This window comes from Alexandromys fortis, unplaced genomic scaffold (genome assembly GCF_014885135.2).
Source record: "Alexandromys fortis isolate MF-2015 unplaced genomic scaffold, M_Fortis_MF-2015_v1.1 scaffold_6, whole genome shotgun sequence".
Taxonomy (NCBI): Eukaryota; Metazoa; Chordata; class Mammalia; order Rodentia; family Cricetidae; genus Alexandromys; species Alexandromys fortis.
In genome coordinates, this window is record NW_026067902.1 from 19651840 (window position 1) to 19679700 (window position 27861).

A 27861-nucleotide genomic window follows, 5' to 3' on the forward strand; every position below is an offset into this window, starting at 1 on the left:
ACCTCAAGAACAATGGCAATGGGTTTTTGATCCTACTGTACCTATTGGTTTCGTGAGAGCCTAGGCAGTTTGGATGCTCACCTTACTAGACCTGGATGGAGGTGGGTGGTCCTTGGACTTCCCACAGGGCAGAGAACCCTGATTGCTCTTTGGGCTGACGAGGGAGGGAGACTTGATTGGGGGAGGGGGAGAGAAAGGGGAGGCGGCTGGGGGGAAGAGACAGAAATCTTTAATAAATAAATAAAAAAGAAAAAAAACAACGTGGAGACATTACTAATTATGAAAGCTTGGCTGTAGCTTAGGCAGGTCCCACTAGCTCGTATCACTTAAACTAACCCGTTTATTTTAATCTACATTTCGTCGCACAGCTTATGACCTCATCTCTCCGCACTGCTCCTGCTGTTTCTTCCACATCCGGCTGGCGACTCTGCCTTCTTCTTTCCAGAGTTCTCTCTTTCTCTACCCAGGAATCCTGCCTGTCCCTGCCAATGCCTAGCTATTGGCCATTCAGCTTTTATTACACCAGTCACTACAATACATTTTCCCAGTGTACAAATATCCCACACACTAGCTAGCCATAGAGCCCAGAAATCTGCTAGTTTCTACCTTGGCTTAGTGTGTGTGTTTTCTTTGTTTTTAGCTCAGGCTAGCCTAGAAGTTTTGAACTTGTTAGATCCCTAAGACCAACCTTGAACTGCTGATCCGCTGCCTCTACGTCCCAAGTGCTGGGAATATAGGCATGTCACCAGGTCCAAATAGGGATTTTCTTATAATAAATTGTGGGGGAGAGCTGGAGAGATGGCTTAGTGGTTAAGAGCATTGACTGTTCTTTCAGAGGATCCGGGTTCAATTCCTAGAACCCACATGGCAGCTCACAACTGTAATACCAGTTCCAGGAGATTCAACAGCCATGGCAAAGCATCAGTGCACATATAAAATAAAAATACATAAATTTAAAAATAAATAAATAAGGTGTGGGAGAAATAAAGCGATGTTTTCAAGAGTAGGCCATTTGCTAAGTAGTTTTCGGTTGCTGTGGTAAACATCATAACCAGAAGCAACTAACAGAAGGAAGGGTTTACCTGACGTGTGGATTCAGAGGAGTAAGAGTCCACCATAGCATGGAGGCCTAGCGACACGCAACACACGTGGAAGTAGGAGTAGAAAGCCAAGAGCTCACATGTTCAAGTACACATATGAAGCAGAGAGAGCCACCTGGAAGAAGGCTGAGGCGAGGCACTCTCAAAGCTCCCAGGGACACACTTCCTCTAGCAAAGCCACACCTCGAAAGGCCACATCCTCTAAACCTCTCCCATCCCAGCACCTCCAGCTGATGACTAAGTGTTCAGAAGCCCAAGCCTATGAGGGACATTTCTCTCTTAAACCACCACAGGCCACTATCATTATGTCCCTCTGTGTGCTGTTAATATGTTTTATTACCATTGGCCCATGGCAGGGCAGAATATAACTGGGCGGGAAAGCCAAGCTGAATACAAGGAGAAAGAAGGCGAAGTTGAGGGAGACACTAACAGCCACCGGAGAAGCAAGATGTGAGGTAACAAGCCATGAGCCTTGTGGTAAAATGTAGAATAATAGAAATGGGTTAATTTAATTTGTAAGAGTTAGTTAATAATAAGCCTGAGCTAATAGGCCAAACAGTTTGTAACTAATAAGCCTCAGAGTGGTTATTCAGGAACTGGAGGGCAGGAAAAAACCTCCAGTTATGGTGAGTGGAAGTTTATGCCAGAAGTCTGAACATTTTAGCAGCTAAGACAACAGGATTACCACATGTTCTAGGCTAGCCTGGGCTACATAGTGAGTTTTGGGTCAGCCTGAACTACAGGGTAAGACCTGCCTTCAAAAATAACACTACACATACACACACATCACAATATCACATGAAGTAGAAAATGGTTTATTGTTTGGGGGACTGGCAGGAAGTTCGAGAGAAAGGGAATTGTATGGAGGAGTGAATGTGGTCAGAGTACATGGTGTACTTCATAGGAATGTCATTATAAAACCCACCATTATATATGATGAATGCATTCCAATAAAAATAGAAGCTCTTCTGGGCACACCTTTATCTCAGCACTTGGGTGTTGGGAGCTATTAGGGGCTGTGGGCTCTGTACCCTAAATTCCTTGTGAGCAGCTTGTTTTTTCCTGTGCTTTCAGCTGCTCTGAGCACAAGACCTTGATGGCAGGCTGGTGGGTCAGCCACTGAAAGATTCCTAGAGCTGGGGCGTGGCCAGAGCCCTACATAAGCACAATAAACTTGGCCCTGAGCACAATAAACCTGGCATTCTTGTATCAAGGATGACTCGTGTCCTCGTCTCTTTGTCTTTGTCTGTCTCAGTCTCTGTGTCTCTGAATGTTTCAATCTCCAGCCCCTTGCCAGAGACTCACAAACCGTAACAGTAGCGCTGACCATCCTGTAGTGCTACAGGTGTAGAACTTACACTTGGGAGGCAGAGGCTGGTGGATTTCTGTGAGTTTGAGGTCTGCCTGATCTACAGAGCAGGTTCCAGGACAACCAGGGCTACACACAGAAACCCTTGAAAAAAAGAGAGAGAAAAAGTAACACTTAGCCTGTCATAGTGGTACAGGCCATTAAGCCCAGCACTTGAGAGGCAGAGGCAGGAGGGTTTCTGAGTTCAAGGTCAGCCTGGTCTGCGGAGCTAGTTCCAAGACAATTCATTGGTGCTGTGCAGAGATCCTTGTCTTGAAAAACAAAGAAACAAGTAATAATAATAATAATAATGAAAAGGCTTCCCTAGCATGCGTAGAGCCCTGGGTTTGATTCCCAGTATAAACAAGGAGTGGATGAGCACACCCGTGATCCCAGCAGTCGGGAGTGGATGAGCACACCTGTAATCACAGAGATCCACCTGCCTCTTCTGCCCAAGTGCTGGGATTAAAAGTGTGGCCACCACCTCCCAGCCCTTCTGCTGCAGTTCCTGCCTTAAGTGAAACAAACCCTTTCCTCTCCTTGCTGCTCTTGGTCCTGCTGTTTATCATAGCAAAAGAAAGCAGATCAAATATTTTATTTATTTGTTTGGTGTTTTTGTTTTTGTGAGACAGGGCTTCTCTGTAGCTTTGGAGCCTGTCCTGTCCTGGAACTTTTTTGTAGACCACTCTGGCCTCGAACTCACAGAGATCAGCCTAACTCTGCCTCCCAAGTGCTGGGATTAAAAGCATATGCCACCACTGCCCGGTTTGAAATAAATATTTTAAAAAGAGAAGTTCAAGGCTATTTTCAGCTATGTAGCAAGTTTGAAATCAACCCGGTTCACAAAAAAAAAAAAAAAAAAAAAAAAAAAAAAAAAAAAAAAAAAAAAAAAAAAAAAAAAAAAAAAAAAAAAAAAAAAAAAAAAGGAAGAAAGAAAGAAAGACAGGAAAAAAAAAGAAAAAAATTGGGCTGGTGCGATGGCTCAGTGCATGTAAGTGCTCACTGTGCAAACTGAATGACCAAGCTTAGCTCCTGGAAGCCACGGAAAAGCTGTCCCCAGGGCTGCGCAGCTGTAGTCCCAGAACTCGGGGGCAGAGACAGAAGACTCACCCAGATCACAGGCCAGCTCTCTGGGAGTGCACAGTGCCACTGAATAGCAGCGAGAGAGACTCTTGTTTCAGTACTGAGGAAGGAGAATGCTGTCCTCTGACCTCCACACATATGCTGTGGCATGTGCTTGCCTGCACTCATACACAGGAATAATACATAGAAATATTTATATTTTTAGCCGTGCAGTGGTGGCGCACGCCTTTAATCCCAGCACTTGGGAGGCAGAGGCGGACAGATTTCTGTGAGTTCGAGGTCAGCCTGGTCTACAAGAGCTAGTTTCAGGACAGGCTCCAAAGCTATAGAGAAACCCTGTCTTGAAAAACCAAAACAATAAATAAATAAATAAATAAATAAATAAATAAATAAAATAAAAAAAACAGATTCAACGCAATGCCCAGCAAAATTCTTCAAAGACCTTGAAAGACTGGTACTCGGGCTGGAGAGATGGCTCAGCGGTTAAGAGCACTGACTGCTCTTCCCGAAGACCCGGGTTCAAATCCCAGTGCCCACATGGTAGCTCACAACTGTCTGAAAATCCAGTTCCAGGGGATCTGACACCTTCACACCAATGCACATAAAATAAAGCTAAATAAACCATAAAAAATTAAAAAAAGAACAGTACTCAACTTCATATGGAAAAGCAAAAAAACCAGGATAACCAAAATAATCCTGTACAATAAAAGAACCTCTGGAAGCACCACCGTCCCTGACTTCAAACTGTACTACAGAGCTACGGTACTGAAAACAGTCTGGTATTGGCATAAGAACAGACAGAAAGACCAATGGAACCGAATAGAAGACGTGGATATCAATCCACACATCTTTGAACACCTGATATTTGATAAAGAAACAAAAAATAACAAATGGAAAAAAGAAAGCATATTTAACAAGTAGTGCTGGCATAACTGGATATCAACATGTAGAAGAAAGAAAATGGACCCATATCTATCACCATGCACAAAACTCAAGTCCAAATGAATCAAAGACCTCAACATAAAGCCAGCCACACTGAATCTTATAGAAGAGAAAGTAGGGGTGGTGGCGCACGCCTTTAATCCCAGCACTCGGGAGGCAGAGGCAGGTGGATCTCTGTGAGTTCGAGACCAGCATGGTCTACAAGAGCTAGTTCCAGGACAGGCTCCAAAGCCACAGAGAAACCCTGTCTCGAAAAACCAAAAAAAAGAAAAGAAGAGAAAGTAGGAAGTAAATAGAACTCAGCAGCATCGACACTGAGAAACAATTAATAAATGGGACCTCCTAAAACTGAAAAGCTTCTGTAAAGCAAAGGACACGGTCAACAAGACAAAATGACAGCCTACAGAATGGGAAAAGATCTTCACTAACCCCAATTAGACAGAAGTCTGATCTCCAAAATATACGAAGAACTCAGGAAATTGGACACCAAAAGATCACATAATCCAATAAAAAATGGAGTACAGACCTAAACAGAGAACTCTCAACAGAGGAATCTAAAATGGCTGAAAGACACATAAGGAAATGATCAACATCCTTAGTCATCAGAGAAATGCAAATCAAAACAACTCTGAGATTCCATCTTACACCTGTAAGAATGGCCAAAATCAAAAACACTGATGACAACTTATGCTGGAGAGGTTGTGGGGAAAAGGGAACACTTCTGCATTGCTGGTGGGAATGCAAGCTGGTACAACCCCTTTGGATGTCAGTGTGGCGATTTCTCAGAAAATTAGGAAACAACCTTCCTCAAGACCCAGTAATACCACTTTTGGGTATATATCCAAAGGATGCTCAATCGTGCCACAAGGACATGTGCTCAACTATGTTCATAGCAGCATTGTTTGTCATAGCCAGAACCTGGAAACAACCTAAATGCCCCTCGGTCAAAGAATGGATAAGAAAAATGTGGTACATTTACACAATGGAGTACTACACAGCAGCTTGAATTTTGCAGGAAAATGGATGGAGCTAGAAAACATTATTTTGAGTGAGGTAACCCAGACACAGAAAGACAATTATCACATGTACTCACTCATAGGTGGTTTTTACACATAAAGCAAAGAAAGCCAGCCTACAAACCACAATCCCAGAGAACCTAGACAACAATGCGGACACTAAGAGAGACATACATAGATCTAATCTACATGGGAAGTTGAAAATGACAAGATCTCCTGAGTAAATTGGGAGCATGGGGACCTTGGGAGAGGATTGAAGGGAGGAGGGGAGAGTCAGGGAGGGGAGCAGAGAAAAATGTAGAGCTCAATAAATATCAATAAAAACGTATAAAAAATGAAAACACACACTTTAATTAGTGTATAAATTGTTAAGGTTAAAAAAGGAAATATTTATTTTTTAATTAGCATGTACAAGACTCAAGATTTAATCAGTTATTGATCAATGGTAGAGTGCTTGCCCTCCACATGTAAGGCCTTGGTTCTACCCTCAGCACACTCACACACACTCACACACACTCACACACACTCACACTCAGACACACACACTCAGATACACACAGACAGACATGCACACTCACACACACAGACACACACTCACACACACAGACAGACAGACACACACTCAACACAGACACAGACATACACACTCAGACACACACTCAGACACAGACACACACACTCAGACACAGACACATGAACTACATAAAAGGACAATCATTATTTCAAGAGACTAAAGCCAAAAATGATGGTAGGAGTTGGTAGTTACATACGGAGAAGGGAGAAAACCTTTTTTTTTTTCATTTATTTGTCTTTTTGAGCTCTTCATTAAAAAGAAAAAACAAACCACAAAACCTCCAGTTTTCTATAACTTTAAGTTATTTAATTTTTTAAAAAATAACGGACTGAATACATGAAAACATTATTTGTAAACAAGATGGCAAGCTTGTTTACAAATCTGAGTCTCAACTCCTGTCTGAAGTTAGGTCTGCAGATTTCTTGTAACAGGAAGAAGCTGAATCGGGAAGGGACACATGACAATAATCATGGCTCATGATTGATAACGTTCAATGTAGGTCAGTTTGCATAAATTTGCCTTAACAATCACAATAGCAGGGCCGATAGCAGATAAAATTTGGACACACCCAAACACAGGGCATGGGGTCCATTGGGCCATGGGGCCCACAGGGTCAGAGGTAGCTATCTGCCAACTCTGTCCACTGGCTGAGATTGCCTTGGGTGGTGCCTCACTCTGGTCAGGAATCCTGCAGGAACCAGAACTGTCTGGCCACAGCTGCTCGGACCCACATTGGGCCATCTCCACAGCTGCTCAAGCCACAGTGGGCCATCTCCACAGCTGCTCGGGCCTGTAGTGGGCCATCTCCACAGCTGCTCGGGCCACAGTGGGCCATCTCCACAGCTGTTCGGGCCTGCAGTGGACCATTTAGTTCCAAGAAGATGGGATGCTGAGAGAATTCAGGTGAGTGACTTTAGCCACATTTCTAGAGCTATCCATGGGAGACAGGTGGGAGCCTCACACCCATTCAGGACTCCCAGGCTCCTTCCTTCCTCTTCTCAAGGCCTGGCAGCCTGTTGACCTTTGCTTGTCTGAGGTTTATGTTTCTGTGGGCCCCAGCAGCTGCCTGAAGGGAGGGGGTATGGCCCTGAATGCCACTGGCTGGCAGGGAGAAGCCAGGAGACTCATTCCCAGCTCTAAACAAAGCCCTATTGATCTTTGACCCCTGCCCCTCCCAAGCATCTTGGCCCTCTTCCCACCCCCTTTCTTCCTTGTGGGACTCTCCCTCCACTCTCCCTCTGTCCCCTCATTTTCCTCCATGCTCTTGCCTAGACCGGCAGCTTCCCCAGCTCCTGGCCCAGTCCGATCTGTCCATGCTGTCTTCAAGTCCTGCTTCCTGTACATCTCCCAAGCCTGACACCGACAACCCCGACAAGAAGGTCCACTGGGCTTCTGAGAAGAGAAGGAGGGCATCTTCCACAGACTCAGAATCAAAGTCTCACTTGGACGTCTCTAAGTTGCCCAGGTCCCGGAGGCCCAGCCGGCTAACGGTGAAGTACGACCGGGGCCATCTGCAGCGCTGGCTGGAGATGGAGCAGTGGGTAGATGCTCAGCTGCAGGAGCTCTTCCAGGTGGGTAGCTTGAGGGAGGCTGCCGGAGACTGTGGACCCAGGCCAGGTCCTGATACTCAGAGGGCTTGCTTGGAGACACCCAGGGGAGCTGGAGGGACGATGTCTGATGTTGTCACGGAGCATGCTCCTTCTTCAGATGGAAGGAAAGTCTTGACTATGTCTTTAACCCCTGTGTGCTGTGGAAAAGGTCCTTTAACATTGCCGGAACTCCGTTTCTGAGCTATACAAGGGGGCTCTCCATGCCTGATGTAGCTCTTTGCTAAGACGTTCTAGAGTCAAATGACAGTTGAAGAGTCCATGCTTGGCCAGACTTTGGTTTTATGTCTTTTTGGTGTACATCCATGCAGAGAGCCACATTGTCTAGTACTGTGGCTATTAGCTGTAAATGAATGAAGTTGAAAGAAAACTTAAATGTGGGTCCCAAGTCCCATAGACACGGCTAAAGTGCTGACGGTCTCATGCACCATATTGACGGCACAATGTGGACCAGCTCCACTCTCTCAGAACTAGACAGAACAGGCAAGGAAGAGCACCCATACCGTGACCCCAGCTGGCTTTGCGTGTACCTCTGACCGCCTTTGCTCGGCCTCAGCCTGGGAGTCACAGGAGGGGCACCTTCACCAACTCTGTTCTCAGTTGATCCCTCAAGGATAACATTTTGACCTCTTAACGGCACCCTAGCCTCAATGCAAGTCCGAGCACGCATTATTTGATTTACCCCCCCCCCCAGCCCCATCAGGCAGGTGCTGTCTTTCAGCTGAGAGAATGGAGACTCGGGGCTGGAGAGCTCAGCTGGTAGAGTGTGTACGTGAAGTCCTGGCTTTGACCCCCCAGCACGGCGCTCGTGGCTCATGGTGGCACATTCCTATGGGAGGTAGAAGCTAGAGGGTCGAAAGTTCACAGGTATCCTCAGTGACCTAGTGAATTTGAAGCCACTTGAGATACATAAGTGACTTGTTCAAAGTCATACAGCTGGGGAGCCATGGGACTGGGAGTTAGTGTGGCCCCTAGCTGGAGAGTTTGGGCATTTATTTGAACAGCCGGTGAGAACGGAAACCTGCTAAAGCAGGTGCATGCATCGGGCAGTTTATAGTCACCATGGTTGGGTCCAGGAAACTAACTCATAGGACCGGGAGTTCTCATTGTTCACAACAGTGTTTAGCCTGTCTGTCTTCTTCCTTCCTCCTTTCCTTCCTTCCTCCTTACCCGGCTCCCATCTTTCCATCTTTGGGTCCTGTGTCAGGCCCAGTGATTCTTGCCAGTGAGGAGGCTGTCCTGCTACGGGAATAGGAAAGGCTGGCAGGAGGAGCCTGGTCTGTCCTGCAGCTTACTGTGTTGTATGTCCGTTTAGTACATGGGTTGCTCTTGTCTGCTGAAGCATTAGCCTAGCTGTAGAGGGTAGAGAGATGCCCCTGAGTGGGGAGCCAGAGAGATAGACGTTCTTAGTCCCCACCTGTTGTTTTGCAGGGCACCTACTCCACCCCACTTCACCACTTCCAGCTCCTCCCCTCTGACTTAGTTTCTGTTTCAAAGTGTTTCTTGGGCTCTTGCTTGAAAAGTCTCCTATTCCAGATACCTCAGGGCGAGTCCTGCTGAAGAGCCTCGTTTACAAGGTGAAGATGGAGGAGGGGAGGGGTGTCTAGTAATGTGCCCTCAATGAGGCCAAGCAAGGCCTGTGAGAGGACCGCTCCCAGGCAGTGACTGGCATAAAACGGCTGGCCTATAGTTGCCATGGCAATTGTCCAAAGGTGCCCACAGGAAGCAGCTAACTGCCTGGGAAGTTCCAGGTGGGTGGGCATCTTAGATAGAAGTCAAGGTAACTCTGAGCTTACTCAGCTTCAGGTCTGCCTTCACAGCGCCCTCTGCCTCCCTGGCTCTAACCTGCCCACCTTGCCCTGCGGCACAGTTGGGAATGGTTACGGGGTTGTGTGACTTGTTTAGTAACTACACTCAACCTTCCTTCCTCAGAGGGCCAGTGTCCACCTAGGTGTGTAGCTTGGCCTGGGGTCTGTGGGGAATGAAATCTGGGGATACACACAATCTGAGGGCACCGAAGCATCTGTTCTCCAGAAGTTACCTGAGGATTTGACTTCTAGGCAGGGACTTAATCAGCTGTATATCATCAAGGAGACCCTTTTTAACAACCGGCTCCATCCGCTGTTTCTGTCCCCTAGGTTTTTACTTCACGTCAGGCCCTTAAAGTCACGACTTGTCCTGACTTTTCCTACTTCCAACCACTCAGTCCCCTGACTCAGGTTGCTGTCCACAGCAGTAGGTGTAAATCTGACATGGACATCAGCAGGGGACACCACTGACCAAGAGTGAAACATTTCCTTCCTGCAGCCTCCATGACACTGGGTTTTCCTGGTGACAGCTGGAACACATTCCTGTTGGGATGGTGGATGGTGACATTTTAAAGCAACAACCTATTACATTTTTTACTCTTTTTGTTTTTGTTTTTGTATCTGGCTGCCCCTGGAACTCGCTCTGTAGACCAGGCTGGCATTGATCTCACAGAGATCCACCTGCCTCTGCCTCTCAAGAGACAGGATTACAGGCGTGCGCCACCAGTGCCTGGAAGTCTATTACAGTTTTAACTTTTTAAAAAGTGTGGTTGCCAAGCCTGGTAGCACAGGCCTATAATCTCAGCTGCTGAGGAGACTGGGCAGAAGTATTGCAGGTTCAAGGCTAGCTGGGGCAACTTAGTGAGACCCTATGTTGAAGTGAAAACTACACAAAAGATCTGGGGCTGTAGCTCAGTGTAGGTAAGGCACTTGCTCACCATGTGTAAGAACTTGGGTCTCACATCCATCCTGAGTGCCACCAAATACGTAAGTACACGGAAAGTGTTGTCAGACTCTCTGAGGTGGCTAAGGTGCCACCACACAAGCCTGGTGACCTAAGTTGATCCCTTGCACCACACCCAAGTAAAGGTGGAAAGAGAAAACCAACTCCACAAAGTTGTCCTCTGACCTTGGCACATGTACTCCCATCATACACATGATGATGAGGATGATTGATTGATGATAATAATTTTTAGAAAGTTGCCAGCTGGACATGGTAGCGCACACCTTTAGTCCCAGCACCCAAGAGGTAGAAGCAGGCAGATTTCTATGAGTCTGAGGCCAGCCTGAGGGGCTGAGGGTGGAGCTCAGTGGTAGAGCACGTGTTTAGCATGTGCAAGACCCTAACATTAGGGATGAGGGGACTTGAAGGAAAAAATGCTGGGGCTCTGACACAATCCTTTATTATCATTTTACCGTAGGGTCCGCCATGGTCAACATATATTGAAAACATAATGATATAGTAATGGTTTGGAGTCAGGAGTCTTTTTATAGAAGCAAATTTCTAAACTCTTTAAAAACTTATGGCTGGGCTTGGTGGCTCACGCCCTTCATGCCAGCACTTGGGAGGTAGAGGCAGGTGAACTTCTGTGAATTTGAGGCCAGCCTGGTCTACAGAGTGAGTTCGAGGACAGCCAGATGGTTACAGAGAAACTCTGTCTTGAAAAAAAAACCAATATAATAATAATAAAAATTGTGTATGTGTGTGCACACATGATGGATATGTGTGGGTATTCATGCCGCAGTGTGTGTGTGGCATTTGCTCTCTCCTTCTGTTTTTATGTGCTTTCCAGGGATCGAGTTAGGGCTCCAGGCTTGTGCAGCAAGCGCCTTCACCCACTCAGCCATCTCAACAGCCCCAAACTTCTATATAGTTATTTACTTAGTTTTGAGAAAGGGTCTTGCTGTGTAGCCTAAACTAGCCCTAAACTCCAGACTTCAGAGTAGCTAGATTATAGGCAAACCTTGCCCTGGCTCTTCCCCTGCCCTCTGAGGTTCAAATACACAAACTTAGGCTGATTGATGGTCAGCAGGCCAGGGCTGTTTTCTGAATCCCACTCAGCATCCACCTGCTGGGCTGTCTTCTCTAACTTTTTTTTTCCATCTAGTAAATTCCATCTAGTAAAGTCTTTACTTAAAATATTATCTCTTCTAGATGCTCTACTTGACTCTTATCTATTTTTGGTGTTTTGAGACAAGGTCTTACTATATAACCTTGTTTGACCTAGAATTCACAGTTTCTGCTGAGCACTAGGGACCAACTGTGAGGAACTGAGGCACAGAGGTTGATGATTCTCAGACCTTACTAGGACTGGACATAAATCAAGTCTGAGCAACGAGTTGAACAGTCACTGTTGATCATACAGGGATTCAATAGAGACCTCAAAAAGGTCATTCTGCACTGGGAAGGCCAATGATTCTCTGGATTAAAGGCAATTTTGGACTGGTCCTAACAAAGTTTAGAAACAAGTATTAGATTGATCAAACTGAACCACAAATGAAGATTTTTTTTTTTAAGTGCAGCTACTTTAGCAGGGGCAATGGCTTACGGGTTAAGAGCACATTAGTGCTCTTGTAGAAGAGGCAAGCTCAATCCCCAGAATCCACATTGGGTAGCTCAGAACTGCCTGAAGCTCTAGCTCTGGAGGATTTGATGCACCTGGCATTATCACCCTGTCTGCCTGCATGCCGCCATGTTCCCTGCCATGATGATAATGGACTGAACCTTTTTTAACTGTAAGCCAGCATCTCGATTAAATGTTTTTCTTTTTAAGAGTTGCCATGGTCATGGTGTCTTTTCATGGCAATAGAAACCCTATCATTGTGTGTGTATGTATGTATGCGTGTGTGTGTGTGTGTGTGTGTGTGTGTGTGTGTGCGCGCACTATAAGTCAACTTCAGGTGTCACTCCTTAGGAGATGTCTACTTTTTCTTTTTTTGGTTTCTCTGTAGCTTTGGAGCCTGTCCTGGACTAGCTCTTGTAGACCAGGTTGGCCTCAAACTCACAGAGATCCACCTGCCTCTGCCTCCTGAGTGCTGGGATTAAAGGCATGTGTCACCACTGTCCGGCTTCTTTTTTAATTTTTTTTGAGAGGAGAGAGAAGTCTCAGAGTTTAGGAGCACTTGTTGCTCTTGTAGAGGACCCAGGTTTGGTTCCCAGCACTCACAAGGTGGCTTACAACCATCCATAGCTCCAGTTCCAGGGGATGTGGCATAATCTTCTGACCTCCCTAGATACTGTGGTCTACACGCACAAAGGCAAACACTTATACACATAAAATAAAATGAATACATCTAAAAAATTCATTTTTATTTTATGTGTAGGATTGTTTTACCTTCATTTATATATGTGAACCACATGCCTCTCCAAAGATGCTGAGAGAGTGTCAGATCCCCCGAACCTGGGGCTACAGGAGTTCGTGAGCTGCCTGCCTGATGTGGGCGTCCTCTGAAAGAACAGTTGATGCTCCTAACCCCTGAGCCATCGTCCCAGCCCTGTCCACACCTTGTGTGTCTGAGACAGGGTCTCTTACTGTGACCTGGACCTTGCCGATTAGAAAGGTTGGCAGACCAGCAAGGCTCAGGGGTCCTCCAAACTCTGCTTTCCTTCTGGGATTACCGATACTTGACACAGGCTGGCTTTTTATGGAGGCGCTGGGGACCAGCCTCAGGTCTCATGCTTGTGTGACAAGCACTGTAGATGTTATCTCTCCAGCCTCCCATCTTCTGTGTTGTTTGAAACAGTCTCATGTAGCACAGGCTAGCTCAAACTTTCTTTGTAGCCAAGAATGATCCTGAACCTCTGATCTTCCTGCCTTGATTCTTGACTGTTCCACCACACCTGTTGCTTTTGTTTTTCCAAAATTATTTGATTAGTGTGTGTGTTCTGTGTGTGTGTGTATGCACATGTAGAGATCAGAGGACAGCTTTGCAGGAATTGGTTTTCTCCTTCCACTGTGGGATCTGGGGATCAAACTGAGGTTAGCGCCTTTATCTGCCAAACCATCCCTTCATACCTCTCCCTCCCAGCCAGATAGGGTCCCACTATGTAGCGGTGGCTAGCCTAAAATTCATTATATAATTCATTATATAGACCAGACTGGCCTTGAACCCAGAGAGATCAGACTGAGTGCTGGGATCAAAGGTGTGTGCTACCAGGACTGATCAGGGTCTTTTGTTTTGTTTGTTTGTTTTTTAAGACAGGCCTCGAACTCACAGAGATCCACCTGTCCCTGCCTCCCAAATGCTAGGATTAAAGGCGTCTGCCACCACCGCCCAGCTTGTTTGTTTGTTTGTTTGTTTGTTTATTTATTTATTTATTTATTTTTGGTTTTTCGAGACAGGGTTTCTCTGTGGCTTTGGAGCCTGTCCTGGAACTAGCTCTGTAGACCAGGCTGGTCTCGAACTCACAGAGATCCCGCCTGCCTCTGCCTCCCGAGTGCTGGGATTAAAGGCGTGCGCCACCATCGCCCGGCTTGTTTTTATTTTTTAAGGAGAATTTTGCTGGCCTTTACCTGCTATGTAGCCCTTAAAGCTTCTAGCAATTCTTCTGCCTTAGCTTCCCATTTTCTGAGACTACATTGTGTGCCGTGACCTCTGACTTTTGTTTGTACATTTTGTGCACTTTCCTACCTAGTTACCTACAGTATGAGAATCACCTAGTCCTGTTCCCCCCACACCCCCCCAAGATGATGAGCATAAGGATTTGGTTAAGTTTTTTTGTCTGTCTGTTTGTTTGTTTGTTTGTTTTGGAGAGTCTTGTTTCAGGCTTAGTAGCCCAGGCTGACCTTTCATCTACCTCCTTGCTGGGATTATAAGTGTCCTGGGTTTCTGCTGGTCCTGGGGACTGAGTCAGGATTTTGTGCAAGCTAGGCAAGCACTCCAGGCTGAACTTCCCGATATCTCATTAATTTTTACTCTCCAGATTGCAGAGGCTGCTTCTTCCAGGACTCTCCCTGGCCCCTGCTTGGTGAGCTTTCCGTTCCGTGTCCTCCTATGGTCTCTCATCGCGACATTTTTCTGTTGCCACCGTGTAACTGCTCTTTCACTTGTCTTTGGCTTTTCAAGGGCAGGATCGTGCTGTCTGTCTTGCCCTAAGACTCATTGTCACCTTTGATACACAGTGTGCCTTTAATAAGCATCTCTAAAGTGTGTGAGGGCTGAAAGAGACGAGTTATAGGAGGCAGAAGTGAAGGGCGTCGAGAGCTTAGGGGGAAGGGAGAACTCAAGAAATAGTGATTTTTATTTTATTTTTTAAATATTTATTATGTATATAATATTCTGTTTGTGTGTATGCCTGCAGGCCAGAAGAGGGCACCAGACCCCATTACAGATGGTTGTGAGCCACCATGTGGTTGCTGGGAATTGAACNTGTGTATGCCTGCAGGCCAGAAGAGGGCACCAGACCCCATTACAGATGGTTGTGAGCCACCATGTGGTTGCTGGGAATTGAACTCAGGACCTTTGAAAGAACAGGCAATGCTCTTAACCTCTGAGCCATCTCTCCAGCCCCCGAAATATTGATTTTTAAAAAGTACAGACGTCTTCAAGTGTTAACAGTGTTACATGTTAGTGAGAGGAGCAAGAAGGTAGATAAGGCTTATTTTCCTTTTTGCTACTTCATTTGATCTGTTTTATTTACAATTTACAAAGTCAGTTTTATTGAATATAAACTGACATAGAGTGAAATGTGCCCTTTTGCAGTGTGCATAAAAATACAGAGGGTGAGCCAGGGGGTAGTGGCACACGCCTTTAATCCCAGCACTTGGGAGGCAGAGGCAGGCAGATCTCTGTGAGTTCGAGGTCAGCCTGCTCTACAGAAAGAGTTCCAGGACAGGCTCCAAACCATACCAAACCAAACTAAAGCAAAACAAAACAAAAAAGACAATAGAGGGGTATTTTTTCCTTTATAAAATGTTACATCTTCAAGGTAAGAAATATTTCCATCACCCAAGAAGTTCCTTAAATAACATTTGCCTTTAAACAAATTATGTAATTTAATTGCTATCATTTTAATATATTTTATTTAATATAATTTAAGCAAATTATATACTTGCTATTGTCTCCGGCTTTGTTGCTGCTGTTGTTACCAGCTTTCCTTGTGTTTTGAGACATGATGGTGGGTCTTCTACTGTATATATAATCCAAGGTGACCTCGTACTCACAGCAGCCCCGTCTCAGCTTTACGAAGATTACACCTTACACTGGTGTGCCATCTGGTCTGGCTCCTTATCTATGCTATGACTCATTAACTGCCATAATATGGAGGTTGTGTGAAGTCAAGGTCTTTGTTCACTGAGGTTCCCCAGTTCATAGTGCCAAGTTCACAGCAACGGCTAGACACATGCTTCTAGAAAGGCAGATTCCAAATGATTAAGCAGCCAAATGGGGAAACAGAAACTTGGAAACCACTAGAGAAAAGTACAGATGGGGGCTGGCGAGGAGGTTGGGCGGTAAAGGTGCTTGCTGTGCAAGACGGGCTACCTGAGCTTGGTCCTGGGAACCCAAGTCCGCAAGCTGTCCTCTGACCCCACATCTATGTCTATGTTTCTTTCTCTTTCTCCTTCTCTCTCTCTCTCTCTCTCTCTCTCTCTCTCTCTCTCTCTCTCTCTCTCTCCCACACACACACACTTTAAACAATGATTATAAAATATTCAGCTAGGTATGGTGGCACACACCTATATTCCCAGTACTCAGGAGGCTGAGGCAGAAGGATAGCAAATTAGGGATCATCTTGAGCTATCTAGAAGGACTCCATTTGATGTTTTATGAGTCAGGTTCTCACTATACAGCTTTAGTTGGTCTGGAACTAGCTGTGTAGACCAGGCTGACCTTCAACTCTTAGGGATCTGCTTGTCTCTACCCTCTGAGTGCTGGGATTAAAGGCATGAACCACCACACTGGGCATTCCCCCCCCCCCCCCCCCCCCCCCCCCCCCCCCCCCCCCCCCCCCCCCCCCCGAAGTACAGGGTCTTTCATTGGCCTGAAACTCACTAGTGGGCTAGGCTGGCTAGCAGCAAGCCCCACACATTACCTGTCTCTACCTTCCCAGGGCTAGGATTACAAGCACTCACTGCCGTGCCCCATGCCCATTTTAATTGTTAATAACATTTATTTATTTGTATGTATCCACACATCTGCGGTGCACATATAGAAGAGGTCATAGGACAACTGTGGGAGTTGGTGCTCTGCTTATACTACACAAGTCCTGAGAATAGAACCTGGATCCTGTGGAAGAGCAGCCAGTGCTTTTAGCCCTCTCTCTAGCTCTCCTCCTGCCCTTTAGATGGGGTCTTAGTCAATGCCTAAATGGACATTGAAGTTGCCATGTAGCCAAGGGTTGTCTTGAACTCTTGATCCTCTTGTCTCTACATCCCAGATACTGGGATTACAGGCATGCACCACCATGCCCAGCTCCTAAGCTTCCATCTTCCTATTTTAGGGTTTTAAGAGGTTTTGTTTGTTTGTTTGTTTTTTGAAACAGGATTTCTCTATGTAGCTCTGGCTGTTCTGAAACTCGCTCTGTAGATCAGGCTGGCATCAAACTCACAGAGAGCTGCCTGCCTCTGCCTCCCAAGTGCAGGGATTAGAGGTGTGTGCCACATTGCTTGGCACTTTTTTTTTTTTTTTTTTTTTGAGACTGGTCTTTCTACATAACACTGGCTGTCCCAGAACTCTTGTGAAGACCAGGCTGGCTGACCTCAAACTCACAGAGATCCACTTGCCTCTGCCTCCCGAGTGCTGGAATTAAAAGTGTGCACCACCACACTCAGAAAAGTATCTTATTATTTTATGTGTATAGGTATTTAGCCTGCATGTGTATTTGTTCTCCAAATGCTTGGTACCCAAGGGACTACAGGAAAAGGTGCAGGAAACCCTAGAACTGGAGTTGCAGACAGTTGCAGCCTCCATGTGGGTGCTGAAAAAATCTAATTCAGATTCTCTGGGAGAGCAGCTAGTGCTCTTATCTGCTGAGATGTCTCCCCGGAGCCATCCCCTCCTGAGACAAGGACTCACTCTCAAGTCTAAGTTGAGCCATCTCCTGGGAGCCATCTCTTCCCTGAGACGAGGTCTCACTCTGAGGTTGCTCTGGAACTCATGATCTGCTTTCCTCTGCCTAGGACTGACATCACAGGCCCGGGCGAAGACCCTCTTCCTGAGTAACTCTTAACACTTTCACACAGAGCACAGCAGGTGTTTGGTAAATGCTTATTGGATAGATAACTAATGAGCATTCTGAGTAAGCTGAGGAGGGGATCAATATGGAAGATGAGCAGTTGAAGGCAGAGCTGGGTTCTTGCACCAGGGGGTCAGATCTCTCTGTTACTCTCAACTAGAGTCAAGAAGCTCCTTCAGAGCCTGAAATTGATCTGGAAGCGCTCATGGAACTATCCACAGAGGAACAGAGGACTCAGTTGGAGGTAGGATGGAAGCTGGGGACTGAAGTTGGGCTGGGAGCTTAGGTCCTGTTTCCCTGGGTGTCCTGAGTACCAATTCACAGTGCCACACTAACCAACTGAGCTAACTGCCAGCTGCAAAGAACCAAGTTACAGGGGAGGGATCTTGGAGACTGATAGGCACTTGTGGGGAAGTCATGTCTTAGTTCACCTTGCTCTCTTTCAGGCCATTCTCCGAGACTGCCCCTGTGACACAGAGGTAAGGCATATTCTGTTTCCACAGTGGGAGGAGGCTGAACAGGGGAGGCTAGGATGAATAAAGAGGAACATTTGAAAGGGAAGCTTGACGCTTGACAATTCTTTCCTTTTCTTGCTCTGGGGGACATTCGAAGACAGATTAAGGAGGGCAGCATGGTGACTGTGACTTCTTGTTTGATCTCATTGCTTTTTCTCCCACAGTCTTTTATCTCTGAGCTGCTCAGTCAACTCAAGAAACTTCGGAGACTCAGCAGGCCTTCGAAATAATGCTGGAGAGAGCATATTCTGCAGCCTCAGCCCTGATCTGGATACTGGCTGACAAGGGATGCAGAAGACAAGGAGAGACACTTGGATAGCCCAAGTGTGTGTGCAGACACAGCTGGGCTCTCTCTATTGGGTGCTCTGGGAGTCAGTTGTGGCTGTTGCCTAATGCTTCCCTTGGCAGCCAGGATAAAAACTTTAGGAAACCAGCTAAGTGTGTGGAGTGTGGTGTGTGTCTATGGTGGGGGATAGGAGAGGGGCAGTGCTAGCTTGGAAGACCAACATCCTAAGTCCCTTGGCTGTGCCCACAGCATTCATCCATCATCCTCATCCCCAGCCAACAGGTGTTGGGAATTCAAAGACCACCAGGACTCATGGTGGGACTGTCCTTGCTGGGAGCTTACAGCACAGTGGAACCTTTTGTGAATTCCACAGGAGTCTGCTTCTACTCTACTGTGTTCTTAGCACCTCTCACAGGCCTCAAGGGCCACAGGGTTCTGGATGTAGATGGTGCTGGGCGCCTGGAGGTACAGGTCAGTGGTAGAGCACACATGTAGCATGTATGAGGTGTGGGTTCAATCCCCAGTACTCCCAGAAACAAACTCACAAATAAAAAGTCTGGAGCTAAGGATGTAGTTCAGGGATAGAGTCTTTGTCTAGCATGTACAAGGCCCTAGATACAATCCCCAGTACAGAAAAAAAAAATTCTGGGGCCACTGACCCAATAACATATTTTATTAGATTCACTACAGGCCAGGGCTGGGCCCTGGAACCAGGTTTCAGGGCTCATCCTTAGATTCAGTGTGGTCTTCCCCATCCACCTCTCGGTTTCAGGTCAGGCTTTTGAGGACCCTTACTCCTCCTTTCCTCTGGCTCCTCTAAGACTCATTCTCTTCAATGGACTCTTTCTTCCTTACAGGGACTGTGAAGCTCAAAACACAGTGTGTTTGCCATCAGTAGAGTTGCATCTGCTATCCCACTGGCTGGCCCGAGACCAGGCCCAGGTGGCCGTCCCAGCCTGCTGGCTGCCCGTGGCACTGCCACCTCAGGAGGTCATCGGGGTTTTCTTAGTGTTCTCGGCCAGGAGTTCGGGGGCGGTATGCAGAAGTCTGATGCTCTTTAAGATCAAAGTTATCGTGACCTTCCCTGGGGAGCAAAGGATGAATGGCAGAGATCTTGGCAGCCCTCAAGCCAAGCTCAGTCTACCCCCAGAACACTCTACCTGCACCCACCGGAAGCACCGGGCACAGTAGAGGTCTCCATCGCAGCCAGCACAGCGCAGGGTGGCGTCCTCATTGCAGATGCAGCACCAGGGGAGCTCCTCCTCTTCCTCCTCGGCCTGGGGCTTCAGGAAGAGAGGAATGGGGGAGTTAGGTACAGCTGGAGCAGTGAGCCAGGTGCAAGGCTGTGTGTGGCAAGCGTGGGGATGCCTGTGTGGGGCTTTTCTCACCTCAGTCTTGGCCCTGCGGGGTTGGGCCTGGGTTCGGGGAGTTGGTTCCACAGGGATGTTAAAGCCACTTGCCTCATCCAGGGCAGCTTCTTCAGTGAGCTGTGAACAGGGAGGAAGAGAACTACTTCCTGCTCTAGGCCCAGGCTCCCCTCCCAGTGTTCTGTGGCCTAACTTCTCAGCTTCACCCTTTACCTCCTGCTATACCTTCTTGGTTTCTTGAGGTAGGAAATGGATCCCAACTAAAATTGGAGCTGTGGAACAATCACTCATGTGGCGCTAGAGGCCAGGGAGTGAGGCAACACTGAGGCAGCAGCAGAAGAAGGGTGATGGGTGGGTAACAAGGCTACCTGCTGCAGGAGTCTCTGGATGACTGTCTCTTCATCCTCCTCCTCATCACTGTCTGGTAGGCGATAGTCCTGGAGGCTCACTTGAGTGAGGGGGGCAGGAACAGAGGACGGAGGGAGGTGAGATATTTCACCAGATGGCTGCCCTCTTGTCTTCTAGAATTGTTGGCTCCCTGGGGGCACCTGTTTCGGAGCTGAGAATCAAGCTCCTGCTCCCACGCTTCCTTACTCTAGCCCTGCAAGGCTGGGCGTCAGCCGTGAGAGTAGAGGGCAGTAGGGAGGCATTGAAGGTCCCATGGCTTCGTTATGGCTGCCTCAGAGCCCTCATTCCTTGCTCTGCCCCATTCTATCTCATGGTTCTGGACAGGACACAGATCCTCTGGCACGGGGACCCTGAGTACCGGCTTTAGTACTGGCAGGGGAAGTGTAATCTGAGGTAGCAGCAGGTCTTGGCCAGGGGGCCTGAATAAGGAGGCTGGCTCAAGCCTTTACCTTTGCTGGGGTCCTGTCCCTGAAGTACAGCCAATCTTTTGGCCAGAGCCAGGATCTGTTCCTGCCTGGTGTTCTCCTCCCGTAGCTCAACTGCTGCCTCAGCCAGCAGCCTGCTCTTCTCCTCCTCCAGGGATGAGCTGGCCTGACCTGGGGAATTTGTGTGCTCCTTCCTTGTACCTCCCTTGTTGAGGTCATTCTGGAGGGGGGTCACTGGAAGAGGTAATACAATTAGGAAGGCAGAAAAATTCCAAGATCTCACTCCAGAAGCCACTGAACCCATTTCTCAACTAATTTTTAACTATATGTTATCATTTTTTTTTGCTCAGTACTAGGCTTATACTATAGACAAAATTGTTATTTCTTCCTTTTTTTTTTTTTTTGGTTTTTTGAGACAGAGTTTCTCTGTGGCTTTGGAGCCTGTCCTGGAACTATCTCTTATAGACCAGGCTGGCCTCGAACTCACAGAGATCCATCCACCTGCCTCTGCCTCCCAAGTGCTGGGATTAAAGGAGTGTGCCACCATCACCCAGTTTGGCCTAGAATTCTTGATCTTCTTGCCTCTGCCTCACAATTCCTAGGATTACAGGTGTGTGCCTGTAAAACTAGTAATTTTAATCACGCCTGGCAAAACTAGTAATTTTAATCATGTATTTTTCAAATGCATCAGCCTCCACCTCCCTAGTTAACAGAAGGTGGCTATCCTATGGCTTGAGACTCACTGCCCTGAAGGATCAGGATACGGGAGGCTAAGGTTTAGCTAGTCTATGTCTTTCAGGGCTGGAATTAGCATTCTCTGGGAGCAACAGCAAGAGGTCCTGACAGAAGCAGCAGTCTTAGACAATGGGCAAGAAGAAATTTTATCAGAGTGGATGTGGCCCTGACGTGGTCACCTTTAGTCAAGAGCAAGAGCTTTAAAACCAAGTTGGCCACGACAGTGCACTCCTGTAATGGCAGCGGTTGGGAGGTGGAAGCAGGAAGATCACGGCAAGTTTAAGGCCGGCCACACAAGGGCTACCTGAGGCCTGTCTCATAAAATGAAACAAACAAAAACAAAAATAGCTTTCTGTAGAAGGCTCGTCCCTGCCAGTTAAAGGCTGTATGCCAAGTCCCTAAGCTTACCAAGTCTGCTTCTTCAGTTACATGTACACCCACTGAGACTATGTCTATAGAACAGTTTATCAATCTTAGTTCTTTTGATACGTTTAAGGGGACAATTTCCTCTTGGGGGCGGGAAGCTGACAACTGCACGATCGGGTGCCCAGCAGCATCCCTGTCTCCCACCTACCAGATGGCAGGAGTGCCTGTGACTGTGACAACGGAAATGTCTTTAAACATTCCAAAAGTGCCCTAAGGTAAAACTCATCCCTAGTGGGAACGCTGCTCTAGGGTCTCCAGGTGCCACTGTCCATCACTCCTGCAGTGCGGGAGCGCTCCACAGCATGACCTACATTCACGCTGTCCATGGTGTCTGTGCAAGCTCACGTGGGTACCAACGGTTGAAATGTGGCTGGCAGAAGGAGGCAACTGAAACCTAACTCCTTTAGTTTAAGCCTCTTCCCCATCCTCCCATCCCCAGTGCCTTTACTGCAGACAACAGTCACTAAGCGCCCACCATGAGCCAGGCGACCCAAGCACTTACTGTATTACTCCATTTATTTCTCATGGCTTCTAGTACGAGACAGGTCTTTATCACATATAGCTTGAGTTTACAGAGTAGAGAGATTTAGATAGGTAAAGGAACTCATTTAGGGTGGTGGGATTGGAATTCCCCATCTCGAGACTGGATTCTAGAGGCCTACACTGGCTCCTAGAGCAAGCACTCAGTACACAGTTCTTTAGTCTTGACCATTTTCTAACTCATCTTCATCTCCCAAGAGGGTAGGCAGAAGAGGCAGGGCATAACTTTGGAGAAGCCAAGTGGAAGGTTACCTGGGCCTCTTCGTTCCCAGTTGTCATCAATAGCCACCTCAGCTGTCAGCTGTGTGAGCAGATCCTGCGTCTGCTGAGCCTGGGTCCTGGTATCTGGTGCCTGGTGTGCCTGTGCAGAGGAGGGAACCTCAGTGGAGAATAGGGGTACGGGGAAGGCTACACCAGAAGTCCAGAAGAAGCCTGGGTCAGGGGTGGATGCTGAAGAGTTTTCAAAGCCCATGGGAAGGGATGGATTCAAGGTCCACACAGGTGAGTAGGTCTGGCAGCTCCCCACAGGACTGAGCATCCTCTTTGCTGCCGCACTCAGTCCTGCTGCTTGGCACTTGTTCTTTGGCTTGAGAGCAGGCCTAAGGCTCAGGAGGTAGGGGTGGGAGGCTTTGCTAACTCCTGCAAAGCACATGACCATACATGTATCTGGGCTTCTGTAGGGTGCTTGCCCTAGGAAACCCTTCTCTCCCAAGCCATAACACTCACCGGTCTCACGTGAGAAGGTGGTGCTCTGCCCTGTAAGGCTGCAAGCCGATTCTCCATCTCCTGTGTGGAAGGGATGGAACCCTGGACTTCATCCTTCAGTGCAGCCAGCCGTGCCTCTATCTCTGCTTGCGAGGGTACTGACTCTGCAATTGGCAAGCAGAGGATCTGTAAGGGCCGGAGGCAGCGCAGTCCCAAGCCCTTGCACCATGCCTTTTAGGTCTCCTGTGCCCTTAAACTCACTGGGCTTATTTTCCTGACGGAGCCGTGCTAGGCGATCAGCGATGGCTTGGTCTTGGCTCTGGAAAGTACTGGGCTTTTTCTTGGCTTCCAGGGCTGCCACACGCCTGGCAGGATATGAGGTAGACACTCTTAAGGCAAAGGGGAAGACTGAAGGCACCCATCCAAATCAGTCGGGGCCTCCAGAGGCAGTCTTCTATGCCTCTATTCATGTGGTACTGCCGCCCACCCTAGCTGATCAAGTGTAGGGTACTCCCGACAGAGAAAGAGCTCCCAAATGCCTTTTCTGAGAAGAGATCAATGAGCGGCTTTTAGAATCTAAGAGGGACACAGGAGCCTGAGTTGGGCATTCTCTTTATCCTGCACCCATCTGATCTGGAGACCGGAAGAAGAGCCCTGCTACTGGTGTCCTTGTCCTTTGCCGTCCCCACTGGTCCTCTTTTCAGTACTTACTTCTTGTAGTTCTGAGGCGGCGACCACTTGGAGGTATTGTCAGAAGGTCCTCTAGAGAGGGAATTTTGTATGAGAAAAGCCCATCACCCCACATCAGTGATTTCTACCCCAAATACTTCCTAGACAGACCTGTGGCCACAAGGCCTGCTCAGATGCTTACTGTCATGTCTGTCTGAACCCTTGCCCATGCCCATCTCTCACCTGGTCAGAACCGTGTGGCATTGCTTGCAGACTTTCTGTTGAGTGTTGCCGGCCCGAGGTACCAGAGCACTGAAGCTAAGACAACCATTACAGAAGGCCCGGCCACAGTTCTTACAGCCGTACTGGAAGAAACAAGAAGCAGGGGGATCCATCTCTCACCCGCCCCTGCAGCTCTTCTCTGGGACTCTCTAAGCACTCACAGAAAGAAACTGAAGTTGTGACCAGATGTTGGAGGGAGGGAGAGAAATGGGATCCCTGGGTCCAGGGAGGGATAGGGTAGGGCAACCCCTTGGATCCCAGACTCTTGTTCAAAGCAGATAAAATTTCAGCCAAGGCTCACATGCTCTCTACCACTTTCGGTTCTTACCACAGGGTGAAGAACAAGGACACACAAAGCCCTGTGAGTCAGGGCACTGGCTAGTCAACAAAAGAGAACCAGAGGGCAGATGCCTTGCTTTCTCTGCTCTGGCAAGATGGTGAGCGGGTTGGCTCAGGATAGGGTGGGAACAATAGCTTCATTTACTAAGTATTTAGTGTGTGCTAGCGTGGATCTAACCGTCATAATTCATACACATTATCGTATTTGATCCTGACACCCACCATTAGCATCTCTATTTTAACAGAGGCCAGAGAAACCACATGACTTGTTCAGTGGAGGTCTTTCTGTGCATAAGACAGGGCATCTGAAATTTGAACCCTGACTCCAAAATTCACGCTCCTCAAGTGCCCCATTCCTGCATGCCATGAATTCACCCCATTTATTTCCCACTATCTCCCCAGAAGCTTACACGGAGAACCTGGTAAGTTTGTGCTGAGAACAAGGCCTTTCCATTGTACCCTGGGGGGAAGAGGAAGCATTGAAATCTAACCTGGAGAAGGGGAGGCTGCCAAAGCGCAGGTTTCAGAACAGAGAGTAACGGGCATGGTGTGACCCACAGCAGTCATAGGATATTAAAGACAGAGATGGAGAAAAAGGAGGGCAGGAAGAAGCAGGAGGCAGATACTCCACTCGGCGGTAAAGAAGGGGGAAAAAGTGTAGCTTCTGGAAACTGACACGTTATAATTTATAGGGTACTTTCAGCTCCAGCGCCTCACCAAAGCCCCTTAGGAATTTTATCTTAATTACATTATTTCTTTGTGAGTGTGTGTGTGTGTGTTAACATGTGCATGCCACGGCACGTGTGTGGAGATCAGAGAATAACTTGCGGGAGTTCTCTCCTCCTTGGGGTTCGAACCGAGGTCATCAGGCTTAGCGGCAAGTGCGTTTACCCGCAGAGCCAGACCATCATCTTAACTCCGAAAACGAGTGGGCGTTCGCCCCACCTTACAGAAATGTTAACTGAGTTACTTCGTCAAAACCACGCCACTAGAAAGAAACCGTCAAACTGGGTCTTGGGCCTGCAAGTCCAGCTCTTGCCCGATTCGCCCGCGTCCTCCCTTGGCCCTCCAGCTCTCCAGGAGAACACTCGCCTCCTTCTTGAAGAGGGTGAACTTGACAGCACAGCCGTAGCACCTGCTCTCCATGGCGTCTCTCGGCGACGCAGATCCGGAGGGCAGATCACCACCGCAGGGGCAGGCCGCTCAGACCCTCAGCCTCTGCAGCCCTGCCCTACACGCCCACCTGCGCCAGGCAGCGGCCGCCCAGGGCGGGGAATTCTGACTTTCGGCTCACTCCGGCGCGGGCGGCCGCGGAGTGTGGGATGCTGGGAGTCGTAGTTCATTCTCCGCGGCGCGCTCCTCCACAGTCAGTCAAACCTAAACTGGATCGCGCCGATTCCCAGGGGGCTTAGCGCGGTTGGCCGGCTCCAAGCCGTACCCCTCCCTGCGCGCGCTCAGACTCCTGGGAATTGTAGTATCAATTCGGACAAGGCTTGAACCATGGCGGTGACTAAAGAGCTCTTACAGATGGATCTGTACGCGCTGCTTGGCATTGAGGAGAAGGCGGCAGACAAAGAGGTGAGAACCTGAAAGGCATGGCGGCTCTTCGGTCCTTGCGCCTGGGCCGCGCCAGGTCCCGGCTCTCTAGGCTCCGCCCTATCCCGGCCTGGGAGCGAGTACCGGCCTAATGCCTACAAAGTGGGGAGTGGAGGGGGGGTGCTGGGCATTTCCTGAAAGGCGTAAGGACCTCGTTCGGAAGGGAGGAAGGGAGGCACCGAGGACTGAGAACTGTGTGACTGCGCTGTCCTGAAGCCGCCAATGTGTGTGGAGGCCAGTTCGAATATGAGAGACAGGACTGCTATTTTGCGCCTGCGCAACAGCAGTTGCACAGCGTGTATGGAGGCGTTTCAGTTTCTAAACTGTTTCAACTTTAGGTGGAGCCTGGGAGGGAAGAAAAGACAGTTCTCTAGACTCTTCGCTCCCCCCTCAGCACCTCCTGCCCTGGATTTGGCGTTGAAATCTAGGACCCAGAGAGCTCTGTTTTTTCCCCCGCTTTTTATTTATTTAGTTATTTGGTTTTGTTTTTCGAGACAGGGTTTCGCTGTAGTTTTAGAACATGTCCTGGAACTAGCTCTTGTAGACCAGGCTAGCCTTGAACTCACAGAGATCTGCCTGCTTCTGCCTCCCGAGTGCTGGGATTAAAGGCGTTCGCCATCACTGCCTGGCGCTCCACTTATTTTAAGTGCTGATCAAGGTGCCCGGAGTGAGACAGATCAAGATGTACTTAAGGTTTCTGTTGCTTACTCCTGGATTGAATGGTAATTCTAACAGTATAGGCAGGGGAAGTTCATCGGATAAAAAGTAATGCCCACCGGGCTGGGCATGGTGGTACAAGCCTGTAATGCTATCACTTGGGAGCTGGAGAGAGGAGAATCAGGAGTTCAAGGCTAACTTCAGCTTATAGAGTTCGAGCTCAGCAAGAGCAACAAGGGCTCTTAACTGCTAAGCCATCTCTCCAGCCCCTAGTTTATTACTTTTAATTTGTGTATGTGTGTGAATATGTGAGTGAGATCTAGAATTAGTTATGAGTTGCCTGATGTGGATGCTGGGAACTGAACGTGGGTCCCCTGAAAGAGCAATATATTCTTTTACCTGCTGTGCCATTCTTCGGCCCCCAATGACTGTTTGTTAGCGAGTATGTACTCAGGATGGTTTTTAACATGTTGAAAGTATTGTATTGTAACAAGCAAGGAAACAAAACAACAAAATATCCCAGTCAACTCAAGTTAAATTTTATTTTAGGTCAAAGTGAGGCAGAGGGGTGGTTCAGTAGTTAAGAATGCAGAGGACCTGAATTTGGTGTCATTGTGACTTCAGCTCCAGGGGGACCAGATGTCCTTGGCCTCCTTGGGTATCCACAGCTCTGTGTGCATATCCACACTCAGATACACACAGGCTCCATTGGTAGGGTGAGGACCTGAGCTCAGTCCCTAGCACGTATATAAAACCCAAGTGTGCAAGTGCATACCTGTAATCCAAGTGCTGGGAGGGGCAGAGATAGGATCCTGGGAGCTTGCTGGCTAGCCAGTCTGGCCAAATCAGTGAGCTCCAGGTTAAGTGAGACCGTGTGTCTCAAAAAGTAACTGGGTTGGGTATGGTGGGGTAGGTCTTTAATCCTAGCACTTGAGAGACTGAGGCAGGTGGATTTCTGTAAGTAGACTTTTCTTTCCTACCCATCAGTTCCCAAATAACCAACACGGAGACTCAACAGTAATTATAAATGCTCAGTCAATAGCTCGGGCTTATTACTAATTAGCTCTTACAACTTAACCCATATTTCTTATTAAGTTCTACCACGTGACTCATGACTTGTTACCTCATTTCATAATACCCCCGCTTCCTCTGTGTCTGATTGGCAACTTCTGAGACTCCACCCTTCTTCCCAGTGTCCTTCTAGTCTGGCTTTTCCGTCCAGTCTCTTCCTGCCCAGCTATGAACCAATCAGCTCTT

At 47.9% G+C, this 27861-nt stretch overlaps 3 protein-coding genes across 6 annotated transcripts in view; 2 read left to right on the forward strand and 1 right to left on the reverse strand.

The window, feature by feature from the left end:
* Ppp1r14d (protein phosphatase 1 regulatory inhibitor subunit 14D) overlaps positions 1-18602 on the forward strand; it is a 295305-nt gene extending 276703 nt beyond the window's left edge. The window contains exons 1-5 of one of the 4 annotated variants that reach the window (XM_050132891.1): positions 7-6966; positions 7336-7634; positions 17815-17898; positions 18101-18133; positions 18334-18602. In XM_050132891.1, coding sequence (XP_049988848.1) covers positions 7377-7634; positions 17815-17898; positions 18101-18133; positions 18334-18399 — 441 coding nt within the window. In that variant the 5' untranslated portion in view covers positions 7-6966; positions 7336-7376 and the 3' untranslated portion in view covers positions 18400-18602. Of the gene's footprint in view, positions 1-6; positions 7635-17814; positions 17899-18100; positions 18134-18333 lie in introns of those variants that run through there. The other 3 variants (XM_050132874.1, XM_050132881.1, XM_050132885.1) reach the window with 3 other exon arrangements.
* Positions 18603-19110: 508 nt separating this feature from the next.
* Zfyve19 (zinc finger FYVE-type containing 19) lies at positions 19111-25626 on the reverse strand. The gene is made up of 11 exons (XM_050132840.1): positions 25444-25626; positions 23974-24095; positions 23773-23823; positions 23323-23426; positions 23083-23225; positions 22609-22717; positions 20680-20889; positions 20191-20270; positions 19844-19942; positions 19626-19738; positions 19111-19539 (listed from the first exon to the last, which is right to left on the reverse strand). The coding sequence occupies exons 1-11, from the start codon at positions 25495-25497 to the stop codon at positions 19461-19463; spliced, it is 1164 nt and encodes a 387-aa protein (XP_049988797.1). The 5' UTR covers positions 25498-25626; the 3' UTR covers positions 19111-19460.
* A 116-nt stretch (positions 25627-25742) lies between these two features.
* The window catches only part of Dnajc17 (DnaJ heat shock protein family (Hsp40) member C17), a 31260-nt gene continuing 29141 nt past the window's right edge, over positions 25743-27861 (forward strand). The window contains exon 1 of the mRNA XM_050132849.1: positions 25743-25929. Coding sequence (XP_049988806.1) covers positions 25852-25929 — 78 coding nt within the window. The 5' untranslated portion in view covers positions 25743-25851. The remainder of the gene's footprint in view (positions 25930-27861) is intronic.